At 41.6% G+C, this 20,562-nt stretch overlaps 1 protein-coding gene across 6 annotated transcripts in view; it reads left to right on the top strand.

The window, feature by feature from the left end:
- KAZN (kazrin, periplakin interacting protein) overlaps positions 1 to 20,562 on the top strand; it is a 623,945-nt gene that overhangs the window by 598,484 nt on the left and 4,899 nt on the right. For all 6 annotated transcript variants that reach the window (XM_074218387.1, XM_074218388.1, XM_074218386.1 and 3 more), the window contains 4 exons: positions 5,888 to 6,119; positions 7,796 to 7,897; positions 9,636 to 9,802; positions 20,177 to 20,291. In XM_074218387.1, coding sequence (XP_074074488.1) covers positions 5,888 to 6,119; positions 7,796 to 7,897; positions 9,636 to 9,802; positions 20,177 to 20,291 — 616 coding nt within the window. The remainder of the gene's footprint in view (positions 1 to 5,887; positions 6,120 to 7,795; positions 7,898 to 9,635; positions 9,803 to 20,176; positions 20,292 to 20,562) is intronic.

The raw sequence follows: 20,562 nt of genomic DNA, 5'->3' as shown, positions 1-20,562 counted from the left end.
GTGCCTCATTTAGACAGATCAGGGGAACTCTCTCAATTACTTCCCAATAAATAAACAATGCTTTAAGATATCCATATAGACACACAAATATATATATATATATTTATATTTACAGATCTCTCTATACATCTTTACAGATATATAGATAATGATGTTTGTCTTTCATCCTTGAAGAAGAATTTGACATCAGGGAAATAATGCCATGACAAGCACTTGAACTGACTTTGAGTGAGGGGGTGTTGTCCTAAGTCACCAGTCTCACTTTCTTCTCTGGAGTCATCTGAGTCCAGAGGCCAGATAGGAATCAGGATGACTGGAAATGGCCCTAAACGTGAAGCAATTAGGGTTAGGTGACTTGCCCAAGATCACACAGCTAGTAAGTCTCAAGTGTCTGAGGCTGGATCTGAATTCTTGTACTGACTCCAAGGTCAGTGCTGTATCCACTGATCCATCTAGCTGTCCTTTATATTATCTATATCTATAGATAGAGATAGATGTATGTGTATATATAGACAGAAATACATATGTCTATATACAGAGATATATGTATGAATATATGCACATGCAAGTAGATATATACACATATATAATGACATGTTGATTATTATTATTGTCTTTCTTGTACCACTTTCCACACCCCACAACTTTACACCTCTTTCCCTCCTCTTTTTCACTGCTTTAATCCTCTCCAGGGCTAGGAGGTAGGTGAGTTTGGGGGTATTACCGTAATCCCTTTGGCCCCAGCAAGGGGAGAATGAGTACAGACTTAGCCCTTGGGGGTGGCAGGAAGGAGAGAGGCACTTTATAAACCTGACACATTTTTGTTTTGCATAATTATTTCCTTCACTGGTTCCCCCATCATTTTTTGCTCAGTTAATTAATCAAATCTGGTGATGTATGCTATTATTTGCACAACCAGCTTTGCAGATTTTTTTTTTAACAGGCTGATTTTGAAGCCCAAAAGCTATACCAATGAGACCGGAGACTTGAGTAGGTGTTCTATAAAGGAAGGAGAGGAGAGACAGACACAGAAACAGAGACAGAGAGGAAGAGGAAGAGGAGGGAGGGAGGATTAGCAAGACTTATCTAGGAATTGTTAGCTCCATGGCAGTCAGACTCCTGTACCTTGACACATGGTTAGGAAAGCTACCTTTCGGCCAAAGATCAGTAGGACACATGGAATAGGTGCTCAGTGGGCAGAGACCTTGGGTACCCTATCCATGGTCCTGATCTGCTCCAACTAGGCTTATCAGCCACTGCCTGACCTCGGCTCCTCACAGGACCCCAGTTCTTTAGATCCCAACTCCTTTGTCTTTTCTCAGCCCCCTCCCTCCTAATCTCTCCCTTCCACAGAAAGTAAGTGTCTGAGGCTAAATTTGAATTCAAGTCTTCCTGACTCTACATCCCCTGTGTCATATTTCTTAAGTGTCTACTGGATACCACTCACTGTATCAGCCACTAGAGCTATGGGTTCAATAAATGAGATAATTCCTCCTCACAGGGAGCTTACAAGTTCTAACAGGGAAGCTATGTCTACATATTTTTATGGATAGATATCTAGAGATTGAGTAGAGCAGAGTTAAATACTCCCATTGTTCTCCAAGTTCTGCCTTCTGAACATTTATCCAGCTTTAAGCTTCACACTTGTCACCCAGTAGGTCCCTAATAAATGTTGCTTGTTGACTGACCAACACAGAACAGCCTTTCAAATATCTAAAGACAGTGTCTGAATTAGGGTTTGTTGGACGATAGAGAGTATATTGGACTATAGGGTATAATAGGGAGCAATATAGAATAATCCTGGAAAGGTAAGTTAGAAACAGCTTCTAAAGAAGGACTTTAAATGTCAGCAGAGGGGCAGTTAGGTGGCACAGTGGATAGAGCACCAGCCCTGGAGTCAGAAGGATCTGAGTTCAAATCAGACCTCAGACACTTAATAATTACCTAGCTGTGGGGCCTTGAGCAAGCCACTTAACCCCATTGCCTTGCAAAAACTAAAAAAATGTCATCAGAGTTTATTTTTTTATTCCTAGAGGTAATAAGGAATCACTGGACCTTATTATAGGACTGATACAGACAGTCCTGTGTTCCAAGAAAATCATTTTGGCAGCTATACAGAAAATGAATTGAAGTGGAGAGAGGCCTGGAGCAGGGAGATCAAATAGCTGTTGTAATAGTCCTGATCAAAATTGATGATGATGTCCAGGATCAGGGAAGTGGTCTTGGGGTGGTCAGAAAGAACAGAGGAAGAGATATTGTGAAATTTAAATGAAAAACACTCATTAACTGATGCTTATAGGGAACAAGGGGAAAGGAGAGAGAGAGAGAGAGAGAGAGAGAGAGAGAGAGAGAGAGAGAGAGAGAGAGAGGAGAGATTGAGATATAACATTAGGTGACTGGTTTTTAGCCTATATCAAATTGCTTGCTTTCTCAATAAGAGGTGGAGGGTGGGAATAAGGGCAAATACTAAATAAATAAATGAAAATGAAATCAGTTGACTGAAAGGCTGGCAGTGCTATTAATAGAAAAGATTTCATGACCATTTAAATAGTTGTAACTAGAACCTAAAACAAGTAGGTGATGCAACAAATAGAGTGCCAGACTTAGAATAAGTAAAGCAGACATGTTCAAATCCAGTCTCAGACTCTTACTAACTGGGTAACCCTGAGCAAGTCACTTTACCTCTGTTTTTTATAATTATTTATTTAAGGCAGTGGGGTTAAGTGGCTTGCCCAAGGTCCCACAGCTAGGCAGTTAAGTGTCTGCAGTCAAATTTGAACTCAGATCCTCCTGACTCCAGGACCAGTGCTCTATCCACTGCACCATCTAGCTGCCCTGACCTCTGCTTTTTGTGATACACTGGGAGAAGAAATTGGAAAAGCACTTGAGTCTTTGCCCAAAAAGGCTGCAATGGATAAAGGTCCATGGAGTCATAAGGAGTTGGACATGACTGAAATGACTGAACAACAGCTAGAATTCCAGGCTCTTATGATAAGAATATTGGAATTGGAATTACCCACATCGCAGGGTGGTTATGAGAAAAGGACTCTTTAAGCTACAGGAAGCTCTAGAAAGGAGATCTGTTAGGTTAGGAATCAGGAGATCTAGGTTCAAATGTTGTCTCTGACACTTATTAACTGAACAATCTTGTGCCCATCTCCTCTCCCTCTAAAACCTGTATGCCTTTGGATCATAGATACAGAGCTCAAAGGGACCTAAAGGCCATTTAGTCCAGTCCTCATATGTTACTGATAGGGAAACTGAGACTCAAGGAAGCTAAATGACTTGTCTGAGGTCTCTCCGATCATACATATCACAAGTAGAATGTAAACTCAGACCTTTGGACTCTAGAAACAAAGTTCTTTCCACCATACTATTATATAACTATGAGTTATTACTAAGTTTGGAGTCAGGAGAAGTTCACTGAACAGGGTTGGTGGATCGAGAGACAAGGGGAGACTAAGAAAAAGGGTTCACTATTCTGAACTGAAGTCATTTCTTTATCTAATCCAGGAGCCCCTGTCTAGGTTGCGCTCTGGGTTTCTATCAAGTTCACCCCCTCTTTGTTCAAATAGCCTCCACATGTTTGTATCTAGTAGAATTGTATCTAGTTTCCCTAGCACTAACAGTTGGGGGCAATTCAGCACAGAAAAGAAAACTAGATTTGGGGCCAAATGACTTGAGTTCAAATCTAGGCCTTTCTTGGTCCTCTATTTATCCTCCTCAATAAAGTGAGTGATAAGATTGGAATAACCAGTCTCTAAGATTCCCCTCTCCCATGGTTGCTAGAAAGCTTGGGACCTATCCATCAAGAGGAGGGAGTGGGGCGGCTAGGTGGTGCAGTGGATAAAGCACCAGCCCTGGAGTCAGGAATACCTGGGTTCAAATCCAGTCTCAGACACTTAATAATTACCTGGCTGTGTGGCCTTGGGTAAGCCACTTAACCCCATTGCCTTGCAAAAACCTAAAAAAAAAAAAAAAAAAGGAGGGAGAGAAGACTCTCTGAGGACCTGAGAGTCTCGGCTTGCTTTATTCTCCCTTTTTGAGGCTCCCACAACATTCCACCCCAGGTTGTGCATGACTCTAACTCGGCACTGTTTCCCTTGTGTTGGTCCTTAAACCAGATGGACCCCGGACATCTGCTCCCTCTCAGCAAGCCAGTTTAAGACCATTTCTGCTGTCATCCTGCCACCATGTGGCCAAGAGATGAATGACAGCCGACTGTTTCATCCAGGCTAAGAGCATCCACAGGAAGGGTGACACTGAAGGTGACTACCTGGGGCATCAAATTCAACCCCTTCATTTTACAGACGAGGAAACTGAGGCCCAGAGAAACCACATTGCTTGTCCAAGGCCACCCAGAGTAAGTGGAAGAGCCAGAATAGAAACCCAGGGATTCTGATGATAAATCCAGTATTTTATTAGGTTTTTATTCAATCATAATGAGTTCTGTTCCTCCACTTATATGTCCCTTCTTTAGCTATTTGTTGTGGATTTATTGAGCTAGGGTCTGTGAGGGATACCAGAAGGAATAAAGCATGGTCTGAGCCCCCTGGGAGCACCTAGTCTAATTAGGAGTAAAATCGAGGTATTAATAATGGAAATAACTAGCAAACAATGGGTCAGCCTCCACCCTGTCACTATACCTGTGGGATTAGTTATCCTTTTCATCCACCTTAAAGCGAAGCCATGCCACATGCGTTCTCTCCCCCCGTCAGAATGGGAGATCCTTGAGAGCAGGGTTTGGCTTGTGTCCCTGGTACTTAGCAAAATACTTGAGACAAAGTAAGCCGTTATTAGGCAGCTAGTTGGTAGATAAAGTGCTAGACCTTGTAAAGACATGAGTTCAAATGCAGCCTCAAAAAAACCAACTAGTTATATGACCTCGGACAAGTCATTTAAACCTCTGTCCGCCTCAGGTTTCCTCATTTGTAAAATGAGAATAATGATAGCACCTACTTCTGGTTGTTATGCAGATCAAATGAGACCATATTTATAAAGTGTTTTGTAAATCTTAGAAGTAAGCTATAAATGCTATCTGTTATTAATAAATGGGGTTTTTTTCATTCATTCCTAAAAATATCTGCCACTGAGTCTGAATCCTGGATCTTTGTCTTCCCAATTGTATGACTGTCTTTCAACCGCTCCAGGCTTCAGTTTCTTCATCTATAAAATGATAAACAAGACCCTCGTCATTCTTAATCTATGTTCCTATGAATGTATATGGCATATTTGGGGTAAATGAGTAGACATGGATGCTTAGATGGCATAAAGGTAGCTAGACATGAAAATATTTGGGCATTTATATCTGGGCTCTGGAACATGTCAAGAATGCCAGGCAGCTGTATCTAGCTGTGCTGGAGATGCCCCTGGAGATGCTGAAGATGGGTGTCTTTTTTTCCTTCCTATCTATCTCTGCTTTTCTCTGATGCTTAATTCTCTATTTATATCTATCTCCCTCTGCATACATCTCCCTTTTTAAAAAAAAAAATTTCTGATTCTCTCTGTGTCACTCTGTTTACTTTGTTCTCTTTCCCTGTCTGTCTCCATCTCCTTCTCATTGTCTGTTTAATACTGTCGATTTTCATTCCCAGCCATATCTCCCTGTCCCCCACCATCCTACTGCCTTTCTCTCCTGCCTCCTCTCTCTCATCAGACAATGATAGTAGTGACAGGTAGACTATGCCTTCTGCTTCCCTTTCTATGTCTCCTATCTCCTCTCTTTGATCTACTTTCCTGTTCTTATTCCTGTCTTTGTCCCTGACTTTGTTTCGTCTCACCATTCTGTCTCTCTGATGCTGTCTCTTGGTGTGTCTCTTTTCTGTCCCCCATTCCTCTCTTTGGGTGCTTTTATCTGATTGCCACCTCTTGATCTCTCTTTGATCAGCTTGTCAAAGGCCTCAGACCTGGACCACCACTGGGTGGCTAAGGCCTGGCTCAATGACATCGGCCTGCCTCAGTACTCCCAGGCTTTCCACAATCATCTCATCGATGGGAGGATGCTCAACTCTCTGATGAAGCGAGACCTGGAGAAACACCTCAATGTGTCTAAAAAATTTCACCAGGTCAGCATCCTGCTAGGCATCCAGCTCCTCTACCAAGTGAACTTCAGCAAGGAGGTGAGGACAAAGGAGTGGGTGAGAGGCCTTCTAGCCTGGGCTCTGGCCTGAACCAAGGAAGTGCTGGATCCAAATTTATGTTGCCTCTTCAAGAGTGTAGCCAAATTCTCCATCCCCCTGAGGCTCCTCCATGGAAAGAATCCAGTCTCGGCCAAGTTGGTCCAGGAGAGAGAAAAAGAGAGAGAGAGAGAGAGAGAGAGAGAGAGAGAGAGAGAGAGAGAGAGAGGTGTCTGGATTTATAGATTAAATCTTGGCTCTGCCACAAACTATCTGGGTGACCCTAACAGGCCATTTCACTTCTCTAAAGACTCTGTTTCTAAATCTGTAAAATGAGGTGGGTTAAACCAGATGACTTCTAAGGGCCCTTAAAGCTCCAGAGCTAAGAATCAGTGATCTGGGCTCATTGACTCAGGGTAGATGATGAAGATGAAGGTGATGATGAAGATGAAGGTGATGATGATGAAGATGAAGGTGATGATGATGATGATAATGATAGCTAGTGCCCCAAATTGAGTCAACTCAACATATCAGGGATAGATGTTGAATCCAGGCCTGGGTTTCACTCTTGCCCAGTTAAATCAGTTGAATACTATTTCCTGAGAAATGAATCTTAACCTTCATAGAAACCCTAAATGACTTGCCACTTCCATTGAGACTCCAAACAACTCTCAAATCCCCATGGAAACCCCAGCATCCTAATTCTCTACAACACTCACCCTATAAAAGGCATGTTCTCCCAACTACCTGGTTCTAAAGTCTCTTTAGACCCAGACAACTGTTCTTTCCTTCAATAAACACTTTTAGACTCCCCCCCCCTTCCAATGCCTCTTGTTGCTGTCCTCCTTATACTGTGAACTTTCTGGCCTTTCATTTGACCTTACATTTGGTGTTAGAAGAGGAGTAGCAAGGAATCCTGAAAGCATGCAATCAAGGAAGCAGTGAGCTTTAGGAATGTATGGAGTGGGGTGAAAAGAAATGAGAAGGGTTATTTAACCTCTTGCAAATGTACAAAATAGCATTGGTCCTTTGGGAGTCAACTGTTATAGATGAGAGAGAGAGAGAGAGGCAGAGAGAGAGAGAGGAGAGAGAGAGAGAGAGAGAGAGATTGTAAGAGAATCTGCCCAAGGCATTTATAGAACTTTCCTCAATCTAAGGGAATAGGGGAGGTCCCCTTCTGCCAAGTGGAATAGAGATGGCCCCAGGTCTAGCCATCAGTCATGTATCCAGGGGTTCAGGCTACTATCTTTCTCCTCTAGAAAAAGGTTAACATGGCAGGGCTTTCCCTGGGGACTTTTGCTATCTGGGTTAGAACAATCAGCATTTAGTGGACAGATAAGTGAATTTGGAATCAAAGGCCTGAGACTATGGGTTCTAATCATGTGGTTGTGTTGTTGATGGATTAGCTTTGTGAACACTTAGCTCTTCAACTATAAAAATGGAGTGACTAAAGTAAATGATCTCCCAGGTACATTCCAGCTCTAAAGCTTATGGTATTATGAAGGATTTTCCCCATTTCTCAGACAGAAAAACTGAGGAATTGAAGGAAACTGGAAAGACAGATTATAAGTGACAAGACTAGAATATGCCTCTTGCTCTCCTCACTAAGATTTCAGTCATCTCTTAAATTCTAAGAGCCCTTGTATTGTTCTCAACTCATTAGGTTTTTATTCTTTAAGGTTCTCCAGGAGCGACGGGCTCGTTGTGAGACGCAGAATATCGACCCTGTGGTCTGGACAAACCAGCGAGTTCTCAAGTGGGTACGGGACATTGATCTGAAGGTATGGAGCTTCTTGAGACATGATTGAAATGCAAGTCTAGGTTAATAAATATGCAAACACTGGTGCACATCCATAGTTTTCTAGGTTTTTTAAAAAAAATTTTAAATTTATTTAAGGCAATGGGGTTAAGAGTGACTTGCCCAAGGTCACACAGCTAGGCAATTATTAAGTGTCTGATGTTGGATTTGAACTCAGGTCCTCCTGACTCCAGGGCCAGTGCTCTATCCACTGAGCCACCTAGCTGCCCTATTTTTCTATGAGCCATTTGCTGGTACTCTTTGATAGGATCCATCAATCAATAAGGATTTATTAAACCCTTACTATAAACTGAGCACTCTAGCAAGTGATTGATAGAGTTACAAAGAAAAAAGTAATAATAGTGTCTGCCCTCAAGGATGTTCTATTCTAATAGAGGAGACAATGTGTAAACACAGGCATATGTCTAATACACAGAGTAGCTAAAAGGTAACTTTAGAGGAGAAGGTATAACAAGAAGATTATGCTAAATCTCGAAGGAAGCCAGAGATTCTAGGAGATGGAAGTGAGGATGAATATTCTTCCAGGCATGAGGAACAGCCAAGGCAAAGGTGTGGAGGTGGGAGATGGAATGTCATATAAGGAGTTTCAAGTACCAGGTACTACTCTAATAATAAGAAAGAATATTGAAACTGTTCTTCAAGACATAGATACACAGGGACCCTCGGTCTAATATATCTAGGGGTCATTATAATATCGTGGACTTGGTGTCAGGAGACCTGGGTTCAAATCCTGACTGGTCTATCTGCTTGTGTGATTGTAGATAAGTTCTTTATTTCTCTATTTCAGGACCTTCCTTTATATAGAGAGACACTGGAGCTTTCTGTAATTCAGAGTATAGGGTAGGACTCCTTCTACTACATAGCCTAGAGTTGACTCCAGGCCATGACATCCAGAGGTTCAGGCTGCTCTGTCCCCCCCAGGTCAGCATAGGGGATCTCTATATTATATAGACTTCTGCCATAAAGTTCTGGTATTCCCTACTTCACAAGGTTATTGTTAGGAAAGTACTAGAGAAGGATGCAATGTTCTATCACTACTTGAAGTAATGGGGGTAGATGGCCTGAAACATTCACACTCTCTTGCCTGTGCCACTTGTGACATTAGTTAATGTCTGATAAGAATTAGAAATAGACTCTCCATATAGACATGCTCAATGGATCTCTGCCCAAAGCATAATGATGACTTACAAAATGGTATGCAATAGAAAGAGCTGGATTCAAATCTACCTCTGATCCTAACTACCTGAATGATCTTGAGTAAGTCATTTAAATTCTCTAGACCTCAGTTTCCTCAATTGTAAAATGAGGGGATTGGACTAGCCAATCTACAAGGTTACTTTCAGATCTGTTTTAGTAATCCTAGAACTCTCTGGCATTAGAGCAGACAAGATTTGCAGAAGATAGAGCTCTTCTGTAAGAAGATAACTAGTGCCCAAGAGAAATGGAACTCTTTTTTTTTAAGGTTTTTGCAAGGCAAATGGGGTTAAGTGGCTTGCCCAAGGCCACACAGCTAGGTAATTATTAAGTGTCTGAGACCGGATTTGAACTCAGGTACTCCTGACTCCAAGGCCGGTGCTTTATCCACTACACCACCTAGCCACCCCTAGAAATGGAACTCTTGACCTTCATTAACACTTTGTGTTAACCTACCATCTCAAGCGGCTCCCAGACTAATCCCTCACCTTGACTATGTCTCCTAGGAGTATGCTGACAACCTGACCAACAGTGGAGTCCACGGAGCAGTGCTTGTCTTAGAGCCTACATTCACTGCAGAAGCCATGGCAACGGCCCTGGGCATCCCCAGTGGGAGGCACATCCTTCGGAGGCACCTGGCCGAAGAGATGAGCACCATCATCAACCCTGCCACGTAAGTGTGACAACCCTGCCTCTTTCTGGGGCCTTCAAGATTAGAAGGGGACAAGACAAGATGCTCCAATTTAGTAGCTAAGTAAGAACACTGGGGATGCTGGTGTTGGTGGTTTGAAGCTTTCCTTGCATGTATTTGTGGAAATTCACTATTTGAAGGAGGGAGGGAAGGAAGGAAGGAAGGAAGGAAGGAAGGAAGGAAGGAAGGAAGGAAGGAAGGAAGGAAGGAAGGAAGGAAGGAAGGAAGGAAGGAAGGAAGGAAGGAAGGAAGATGGAAAGAAAAGGAGAAAGAAAGGGAGGGAGGAATAAAGGAATGACAGAATGCAGAATTTGACTACAAAGATCCAGAAGACAATTGCAGGAGAGATGTGAGAAAAGGCATATTTTTGTCTTCTCATAAGAACTTCCTAACAATCAGAACTACCTCCTCTTAGAATGGGCTTCTTTTCTGAGAATGGGTTGTAGATTCTCCATCACTGTAAGTGTTCAAGCAGATGCTGAGTAGTCATCAGATAGATCTGCTTGATCTAAAGGGGATCCTTGCCCTGGATGGGAGACTGAACTAGATCATAGAATCATAGATATAGGGCTAGAAGAAACTTCAGAGTTCAACTCTGTCACCCCCACCAAATGAGGAACTGAGGCTTTCTAATGGAGGGAAGTGACTCACCCAGGGTCACACAGTAGTAAGTGCTTAATTACTATGAATTAACTAATTATTTATTCAAAAAAAATCTATGCTAACATAAAGAAGAAATTTTTCAAATGAACATGGAGTCTTCTACTTATATCTTGAGGAGATTTTGAAATCTACCTAGTCCAATAACCCTTGTTTTACAGATAACATTGAGATCTAGAGAGTTAAGTGACTTGTCCAAGGTAAATAGGATGTGATGATATGATTTGTCCTTCATTCTCAAAGAAGACTATGATATCAGGGGAAGTGATGCCATGACAAACACATGAATTAGATTTGAATAAGGGAGTATTATGCTAAGTCACCAGCCTCACTTTCTCTTCTGTAACATCTGAGTCCAGTGGCCAAAAATGGATCAGGACAACTGGAAATGGTCCTGAATGCAAGGAAACTGGCTTAAGTGACTTGCCCAAAGTCACACATCTTAGCTGGATTTGAACTCCCATTCTCCTGACTCCAAGGTTAGTGCTCTATCCACTGCATCACCTAGCTGCCCATATGGATTGAAGCAGCCAGGGAAGCTCAGTCTGCCCTGAAATGAGGAGGACATGAATTTAAATCTGGCCTTAGACACTAGCTGACTCTGAGTCCAAATCCAGTATCCTTTCTGCTTTTGTGGAAAATGGAACTGGTTACATGAATATAAAGTGAGTTCTAGACCTATTTAGACCTACAAAAATAGCCATTACTTGCCCTTCCCCCACCTTTTTAGCTAAAGGCAATGGTGCTAGGAATCAGAGCACCAGCTTGGACAAAGATTCCTTGGATCAGACTGGGAAACTTCCATTTTCCCCATCTTGCTCCCTTCATTCCATTTTGCAAGAAGGGTCTTTTATGTTTAAACTCAGTTTTTCTCCTCAGAAAACAGCATAGCTATGTTGGGTTTTTTCTAATCCTATTACTGTTTACTATGAGGTTTAATGTTCATGCGCTTTAGTGCTCAGGAGTCAGAATTCTTTCAGGCCATTTGGGGTCAGCCTATTTTTTGTCTCCACAGATAGATAATTAAGTACTGCTCAGGGTAAATGGAAGTACCTGCCTGGGTGCTGCCAACAGGCAGAGGAGAGACTACCTCTGATGGACACCCTTCTGTGACTCTTCTGAGGAGTCCCTGCTCTCAGTTCTTAAGAATTAATTTTCCCACCTCTAATTCCCTTCAGGAAATGCCCAACATCAGGTGGTAGCAAAAGTCTCCGTAAGGAAAAAGGCACAGATCATGTTTGAGGTTGAGACTTTAATGAGATGTCCTTGGGTCTCAAGGGCATCAAAACAGGGAAGAATCAAGGGATATGAAAGCTAGAACAGACCTTAGAACTCTCCTTGAGGGAGGAGATGTAGGAATTTGGGTATTTTATTCTAGGCAATCGAAGAAAAGCGACTTGCTTACAGTCCTCAGAACCCATAATGTCAGAGCTCGGAGAGCCCTTAGAACACAGAATGTCAGAACTGGGAGGACCCTTGGAACACATGATATCAGAGCTGGCAGGGCCCTTAGAACACACAGTCAAATTTGAATTCAGGTCCTTTTGACTCTGAACTGGTTCTCTATCCACTACCCCAACTAGCTATCCCTGGCACACTGATTGATAACACCATTTCAGTATAACTGGCTTCTTCTGTAATCCTATGGTTCCTAATTTATGGATTTAAAGATATTGTTCTGAGAATGGGTTCATCTCCAGATTGCCAAAAGGGTCTTTGCCACAAAAAAAGTTAGAAACCCCTGATCTAGTCCAATAACTTCATATTAAAGGTGATGTAACCGAGGTCCAAAGAAGGGAGATGTTTTGCCCAGGGTTACACAGGGAGTAAGCAGCATAATGAGAAGTCAAATTCATCAGAGTTTTAACTGAGGTAAGACAAATGGGACTTTTCCCAGGACAGTGAAATTTACAGGGTACTGAAAGTATTTGTCATTCTTAAGTAGCAAAAACAAAAACACCCCCCCCCAAATAACTGAACTCACTTGGTTAGCCAAAAACAAAGAATTAGATAAAAATAATGGATGATGCCATACTGAAGACATTACTAGCTATGTGACCCTGGGCAAGTCCTTTTGCTTTATTTGCCTCAGTTTTCTCATCTGTCAAATAAACTGGAGAAGGAAGTGGGAAACTACTCCAATGTCTCTCTCAAGAAAACTCTAAATGGGGTCCTGACATGACTGAATAATAACAACAAAATAAAATTTTTTCAGGTGACACATGGTCAAGTGAACTCCTAGCCAGGCAACCCCTCTGACCTGCATTTAAGAACATATTGCCTGCCCCTTGCCCCACTTGCATTTTTTGCAATAAAACCCAAATACAAAAATTTCTTTTTGCAGTTTTGGAACTCAGGTCCTCTAATAACTTCTTGTCTTTTTATTCCTCAAAAGCTGGAGGAACCACCAAAAGAAGAGTTTTTTGTTTTTGATTCTCATCAACTCAGAGTTTATGGTAAAGAAGGAAAGGTTGGCATACTCTGACATGTACCCTAGATCTGGGGCAAGCAAATTTCAAAAGGCTGAATGGATGGATAGGCAGGATTGAATGCACTAAAATTCTTTTGGGGACATTAACCCAGAAGGGATAGGAAACATGAAAGAAAAAAATTCCAGAAACAAAGAAAGATAATTCTAACAAAGAAGAATAATGGAAGTAGCCTTCTAGAGACTGATGTCAACCTCCAGGAAGACCATGGACCAACTATAATTTTTTAAAAACAGATCTTCACTTATGTCTTATATGTCCCAAATTTCCCATCACCCCCTGCTCTCTGACTCTAATTACAACTTCATTTCTACACCCTAGGGCTCAATCAATTGGGACAGGACAGTTTCATTCTCAATCACTGGTAACTGGCACATTTGGAAAATGGTTCAATTTTATTTCTAACCCTCCTCAAGCCCTGCTCTTTTATGGGTCTGAGACACTTTTTATTCACTGAAGACCTTTATTTCTTTGAATTAAACTTCTAAAATATTTAGACTGCCCTAGACTTCCCATTGGGTTATCTCATCTACCTCAAGTAGTATTTATATATAATCATATATATAAACATCAAAACTGGGAGGGTCCTTAGAACCTATAATGTCAGAACTCAAAGGGCCCTTAGAACACAGAATGTCAGAACTGGGAGAGACTCAGATCACAGATTATCAAAGTTGGGAGGGTCCTTAGAACACAGAATGTCAAAATTGGGAGGGTCTTCAGAGCATACAATGTCAGAGCTGGGAGGACCTTTTGATAATAAATATATGGCTCAATTTCCTCATTTAATAGATGCGGAAACTGAGACCCAGAGAAACAAAATGACTTGGTCATATGATTTCATAGCAGATTTGAAGCTAGGTCCCCTTGTTCTCAATCCATTGCTCTTTCCACCACACTGCCTTTCTTTGGAAAAGTAGAACATTCCTTTTCTCTCCTGACCCTCAAGAGTATATCCCATCTGGGTGAGCACTGTTCCTAGCAACACACTGTTTCCCTTTCCCAAGCACCAGGAGAACAAACATCAGCTGTGTGTTGGGGAAACAGACCCTCATGTGTCACTAATGAATTGCAAACATCATCTCTGCAAGTAAAATTCCCTCTGGCTAAATAAAATGCCACTGTGAGTCTAAGGCATGTGTGGTGAGACCATTGGTAAAGTCTTCAGAGTTTATATTAACCCCAATCTTTGGACTCCATCCTGACCATCTTTGTGGGGTTTGAAGTAATTAATCCCTTCTTTTTCTGCACTTGAAGCTATATTTGACTCTGTTAGATCCTTAAATCAACCCTTTTCCTTTCAGTTTTGCTCTAAGGACAATAATACCTACAGAGTGACCATGCTAGCATCCTCTTTTAAGGTCACTTCCAACTCTGACTTTCTATCTTCAAAGGCCCTGCAAGCTCTATTTTGGTAGTAATGTCCCTACATCTTTCTGTACTGGTACCTGCAACTCAAGTATCTAATACATTTAGAGGACACCACCTGAGACTGAACACTCTGCTGATCTCATCATATAATGATTAACAAACTCTCACTTGGCCCATCCCAGTGAACCTTTGCTTTCATCACATCTCCTTCCATGTTACACACTAAAGCTACCCACTCCTTCCACTCTTTGGAATGTCTGCTCCATAGGAAACAAACATGCAATGGTTAAGAACATTTTTTCCTAAATAGGCTGCCCATCGATCCATTAGAACTGAGGAAACTCATCTCTAGATAGAATTATTTATTTTCATATAATAATGGATGTAAATTTAAAAAACAGAATATGACTTTCCATCATTGTTTCCCATCCTCTCCCCAATACCCAGCCATGTCCTCTGGAAGGAGCTGATGAGAAAACTGTGAACATGGTAGAGTTGACTGGTCTAGGGAACTCTCAGGAAAGGTGTGAAAGCCTCCTGGGTTCATGAGAAAAAAGTGCTTTCTGGGAAAACCAGTGTCATCACTGAGTCAGATCTGGTCTTTCAGTTTCCAACTTCATGTCTGAGTATAATTTTTTGTTGGTGTTTAGTTGAGATGGGATTTTATCAGAGCTCTCAGCTCCTGGCTCTTTCTCAGTCCTGTAGGCAGGTGCTGACCATCTGGTACTAATTCAGAAAAGCCTCATTAAACTCATTCAGCTGCTTTTCATGAGCCCCCTCCACTCAATACTCCTTTGCCCTCCCCTCTCCTCTCCAGTCTACCCAATACCCACCTCCCCAACTTCCATTCTCAGGAGGCAGTCCTCCATGTCAAACCTTCAGATTACATTTTTCTGAGGTAATACATTCCTGAAAGGAATTCTCATTAAGCAGCTTGTGGTCTAAGCCTTTTGGTTTGCCTCCTCATATGTTGTAGAATGTTGGATTTGGGACTTTGAACAGAGAGCATCAGATCTGGGAGTGCCTTTAGAACCTGCAATGACGAGTCTGAGAGGTATCTTAGAACACAGAAAGTAATGACTGAGAAAGACCTTGGAAGATAAAATATTAGAGCTGGAAGAGAAATTAAAAAGCACAATAACTGGACTGGTGATGCCAAAGCTGAAAAAGTCCTTAGAACACAGAATGTCAGAGCTAGAAAATTCTTAGAACACAGAATATCAGAGCTGGGAGGGTCCTTAGGACACAGGATGTCAGAGCCAGGAGGATCCTTAGAAATGGAATGTCAGGGCTGGGAGGGTTCTTAGAACACACAATGTCAGAGTTGAGAGGATCCTTAGAACACAGGATGTCAGAGGTGGGAGGGCCCTTAGAATATAGAATGACAGCACTAGGAAGAAATTTAGAACCTCAAATGGCAAAAGCCAGGAGGGACCCTAGAGGTCATCTAGTTCATTTTTCTCATTTTACGTGAGAAAAAATATGAAGGAGACTCCAAAAGGAGAAGTGTCAAATTCCAGGTCCCAAAACTCATTGTTGGTTGATCTGGATTGGAACCATGGTTTCTTGATTCTCAAGGAGAACAAGTCTAACCCCTTTCCATATGTGAATTGTTTCATTATTTTAAGTACCACTACCTTTTTTAATTCTTCCTACACATCTCCAGTTTCACTGATATCCATATTCAGTGCTCTCTTTTCCATCCCATTTGCTACAAGCATGATGCTACTCTCCAGTTTAATTAATGTCCCTCTTAAACTATTGTTCCACTAAGCTCCATAGTATAGGTTGTAGCCTAAACAGGACAGTATATATGGGACGGTCACTTTCTAAACTTCTGCCTCTCTTAATGCAGTTCAAGGTCACATTAGTTGTTTTTTGCTGAATTTTTGGTCCACTAAGAACCCCATACCTTTTTTCAGATGAAATGCCAAGAAAACATGGCTCCTCCAATTCAATACTTTTGAGGTTGATTTTTTGGACCCCAAATATAAAACTTTACATTTATCCCTACTGAATGATTCAACTCAGTTCTCCAGTCTGTCAAGGTCTTTTCAGAATCCTTCTTTGCCAGTCTCTTAGTTATTATTTCCAGTTTTGCTGTAAATCTTCAAATCTGCTAAATGTGTCATCAAAGTCATTGAAAGAAACACCTTTGTCTTTCTGACATTTGAAGCATATGAAATGGAAAAAGACCCAGTTACATCTGAGACCTGTTTGTCTTCTGGGAATTCAAATCCATTTCCAGGATATGATAGTCTCATAAATCCCAAATGGTCTTTTTCATCTCCCAGGTATCCTGTTTTCTGCATATTGAGGCATATCTCAATAGTCATTGCCTCTCCAGCAAAGTCTCATTTCTGTTTCGTAACAGTCTGTATATTTTATTTGCTGCTCTGCAGTAGACTATAAAATGGTTTACCAGGTGTGTGGCCAATGAATATGGTTGTCCTTTTCTCCCTCACAGTTTCTATCTTCCCTTCACAACCTCCATTTCCCCTTCACAGCCTTCTTCTTCCTCTCATAACCTCCTTCTCCCTCCTCACAATGACATCTCCCCTCCCAGTCTTTATCTGCCCCTCACAGGCTCCCCCAAGGCCTCCTCTCTGTTTTTGTGTCTTCTTTCTCCCATTCCAAGATTAATAAATGTCTCTTGGAAACAAATTATTTCTTCTTGAACATTACTACAGCAACAGAATTTCCCATTACTATCAAAATTTTCCAATTTTCTTGTTAGTATTCTCAATAAAGGGGGTGAGGGGGAGCCCATCCATTATAAAGGAAAATAGACTTGACCTTTTTAATAAGACAACAAAACCCCAGTACTATGAATAATTCAGCTCCATTCTGCCTTTTTCTCTTTCATTCTCTGTGGTTTGGAAACCTTAGAAGAGGAGAAAACTTCTCAACTTCCTGTAAGCAAGGTCACCAGTCTACCTAGAGAATGTAGGTCAAAACATTTCAAGCAGTGGTAGAAATGGAGTGGAGGAAACCACTAAGTCATGCATGGGATACCCGTGGTCACATATACACTTAGAAAACCACATATTAACATTATTTATCTTTTATTGTAGTTTTATTTATTTTGTTAAATATTTATCAATTATATTTTAATTTGTTTCTGGATGTACTTAGGAATCTTGCAAACTTTATTAAATGTTGTGGTCAAGGGGCAGCTAGGTGGCACAGTGGATAGAGCACTGGCCCTGGAATCAGGAGGACCTGAGTTCAAATCAGACCTCAGACACTTAATATTCACCTACCTGTGTGGCCTTGGGCAAACCACTTAACCCCATTGCAAAAAAAAAAACTAAAAAAAAATGTGGTCATAGAGGCTGTATGTTTGACATCTATGTTTAAAACTATCAAACTTTGTTAAATTGCAATAATTAAAGAGAAAGAAGGTCGGTTAAAGAGTGGGATCTTTCTAGCCTGGAGTCAGGAAGACCCCAGTTCATATCTAGCTTCACATTCTTATTAGCTGCATATCCCTGCATGAGTTGGTTAACCCCTGACTGCCTCAGTTTCCTCATCTGGAAATGGATATAGTAATAGCCCCTACCTCCCAAGGTTGTTGTGAGGATCCAATAAAATTATATTTGTGAAGCTTTAGAACAATGTCTGACTAGGTGCTTAAGATATATTTGTTCTTTTCTCTTTCCTTATTCCCATCTATCACTTCCCATTTTTTTTGAAATCTCACTAAAGTCAAGGGACTTTGAAGTAGCCAATTATTAAGCACCTACCATGTCCCCAAAAGAGTGGTATGGGTCTCTTCCTTTCCCCCACTTCTCATCACTAGCCAGTCATCAGGAACCAAAGATTCTGCCTCCACAAAATCCCTCACCTTAATTGCCTGGCCCACAACACTGAACAGACAAATCACACATATACCCTCTTACCCAGGAGCTGGCAACCTATTACTGGGCTTGATGAATTAGCTCTAAAAAGCAATTACAAGGCAATTAATTGGATGGCACCGTCGCCTGGGTGCTCAGATTTGAACTCTCTATGCAATAATTCTACCCCACAAATTGGGTAGTGGCATCAAGATGAGGCTGAGCAGCTTTGGAAGATGCTGGAAGGTCTGGTTCCCCCTCCTAGTCCACCCGCTGGGGTCTGAATAAGCCCCTGATCACAGACATCTTTTGGAACCCATTGGGCCAATAAATTACCCTGGGAAATTCTTTTGATTCTTTCCAGAGGAGATTCGGGGATATCTAGAGATTATTGGTAGTGAAGCAATGTGAGATAGAAGAAAGAGTCTCAAAGAGGTTCAAGTTCAAGAGGTCTCATGGCCAGAGCTCCCTTATATCCTTTTTATTTTGGTTTTTGCAAGGAAATGGAGTTAAAATGACCTGCCCAAGGTCACACAGCTAGGTAATTATTAAGTGTCTGAGGTCAGATTTGAACTCAAGTCCTGCTGACTCCAGGGCTGGTGCTCTATCCACTGCGCCACCTAGCCACCCATTAAGTTCTGTAGTGAAGACTACCTAGCATTTATGCAGCGATCTAAGATTTGCAAAGTGCTTTACCAAAACCATCTCATTTGATCCTCACAATGACCTGAGAGGTAGGGGCTATTATTATCCTTATTTTCAGATGAGGAAACTGAGGTAAAAAAGATGTTAAAGTGACTTGCCCAGAGTTATATGTCAAGTAAGTATCTAAGGCTGGATTAGAATTCCAGACTCCAAATTTAGGGATCTATCCACTGCCCTGCCTACCTGGTTCTCTGACAAGATGAGCACAATTTTAAGCATCAGGGCAAACATTTAGAAGCAGGAACTCCCCCAAAATTCAGAGAAGGGTCAGAATATCTGAATCCAGATCTTAGCTCTTCCACCTACATACCACCTGGGTATTCTTATCCAAGACAATTAACCTCCTGAACAATTAACTGGATTTGGTTCCACAAGCACCTGTTATGTGTCAATTAAACTTTTCTAGGCTTTGGTAAAATGGGGGGGGGTGTTAGATGAGATTCACAATTCCACTGTTTACCTCAAGGAAGTACAAATAGGTTTGCTAATATTCTACCAGAGGCAAACGGAAAATTAAATAAAGATAAGTAAATACTAATTATGCAAATCACTATGTCATAAAAAGCCCTTAATCATGTTTATTGATGGCCTGACTGTGTGACTTAGGCTCATCCCTTACCTCTTTTTAATATGGTGCCTCATAGTTAAAACATGGACTTTGGGCTAAATGACTTCCAAGATCTCTCCAACCCTAAATCCTTGGGAATTTCTCCTTGTTGTGGGTCCCATTCTTAGAGTTGGGCTGGTGATGAATTTCTCTGATAAAATAATCTAAGGCAAAGGTTTGGAGATTCTTTCTGAAATACTCCCCTTTCTGCCTCATATTTATATTTTTCACCTTGGAGCCCTATGCTTTTGAGCATCTTCCTTCTCAAATCTCCTGGTTCCTAACTCTGGGGGACAAGATAAGGGTAGTAGGTTAGGTGATCTTTAAGGACTCTTCTAGGTCTCAACGATTCTCTAGTCCAAGAAGTGATGGATGAGCATGAAATATGTCTGTATGGTTCAAGTATGTGTAGTAGAGAGAATGGTGGGGTCCAGAGAACTGGGTTCTAATTTCAATTCTGCTCCTTGGTTATATGACCATAGGCAAAGAGAGAAATCATATCTCTGGGCCTTGATTTCTGCATCTGTCAAATAGAGATGAGAATGTTTGCTCTTTCTACAAATCCATCCCAAAGTATTTATTAAGTGCCCACTATATAGGCACTGATACTAGATACTAGACTTTCTACAGTTGACTGCATCATCACTCATTCAGGTGGTTGTCTCTCTGTCTTCCCTCCCTACAGTGTTACAGGGATCCGAGAGGTTGAGAGGTTTGGGACCCCACCAGGAAGGTCTTCCAGTGTCACCCGGCAAGGGAAGGAGGAGACCAACAGCAGCGTCAAGTACAAGACTGGCCGGGTAAGACTCTGGGCAATGTGGACTCCATTTCCCAGTCCCTCTCTGCCAGTCTACCACAGGCAAGAGGATGTGGCCAGAGTTAGGAGTCCTGGACTCAGGTCACTTAGAAGTTCAGTGAAAGAGAGCTTCATTTCTCTGGGACAGGGAAGAGCCCTTCCAACTGGGACTTGCTCCTCTCATAGTCTGTTCACATTATCTGGTTCAGAGGAGGGACACCCCTCTTAACCCTGTCCCCTCCCTGCTTCCTGGTTCTAACATTTCATAAAGTCTC

The sequence above is a fragment of the Macrotis lagotis genome, chromosome 1 (genome assembly GCF_037893015.1).
Source record: "Macrotis lagotis isolate mMagLag1 chromosome 1, bilby.v1.9.chrom.fasta, whole genome shotgun sequence".
Lineage (NCBI taxonomy): Eukaryota > Metazoa > Chordata > Mammalia > Peramelemorphia > Peramelidae > Macrotis > Macrotis lagotis.
This window is presented reverse-complemented; position numbering and strand designations above follow the sequence as displayed.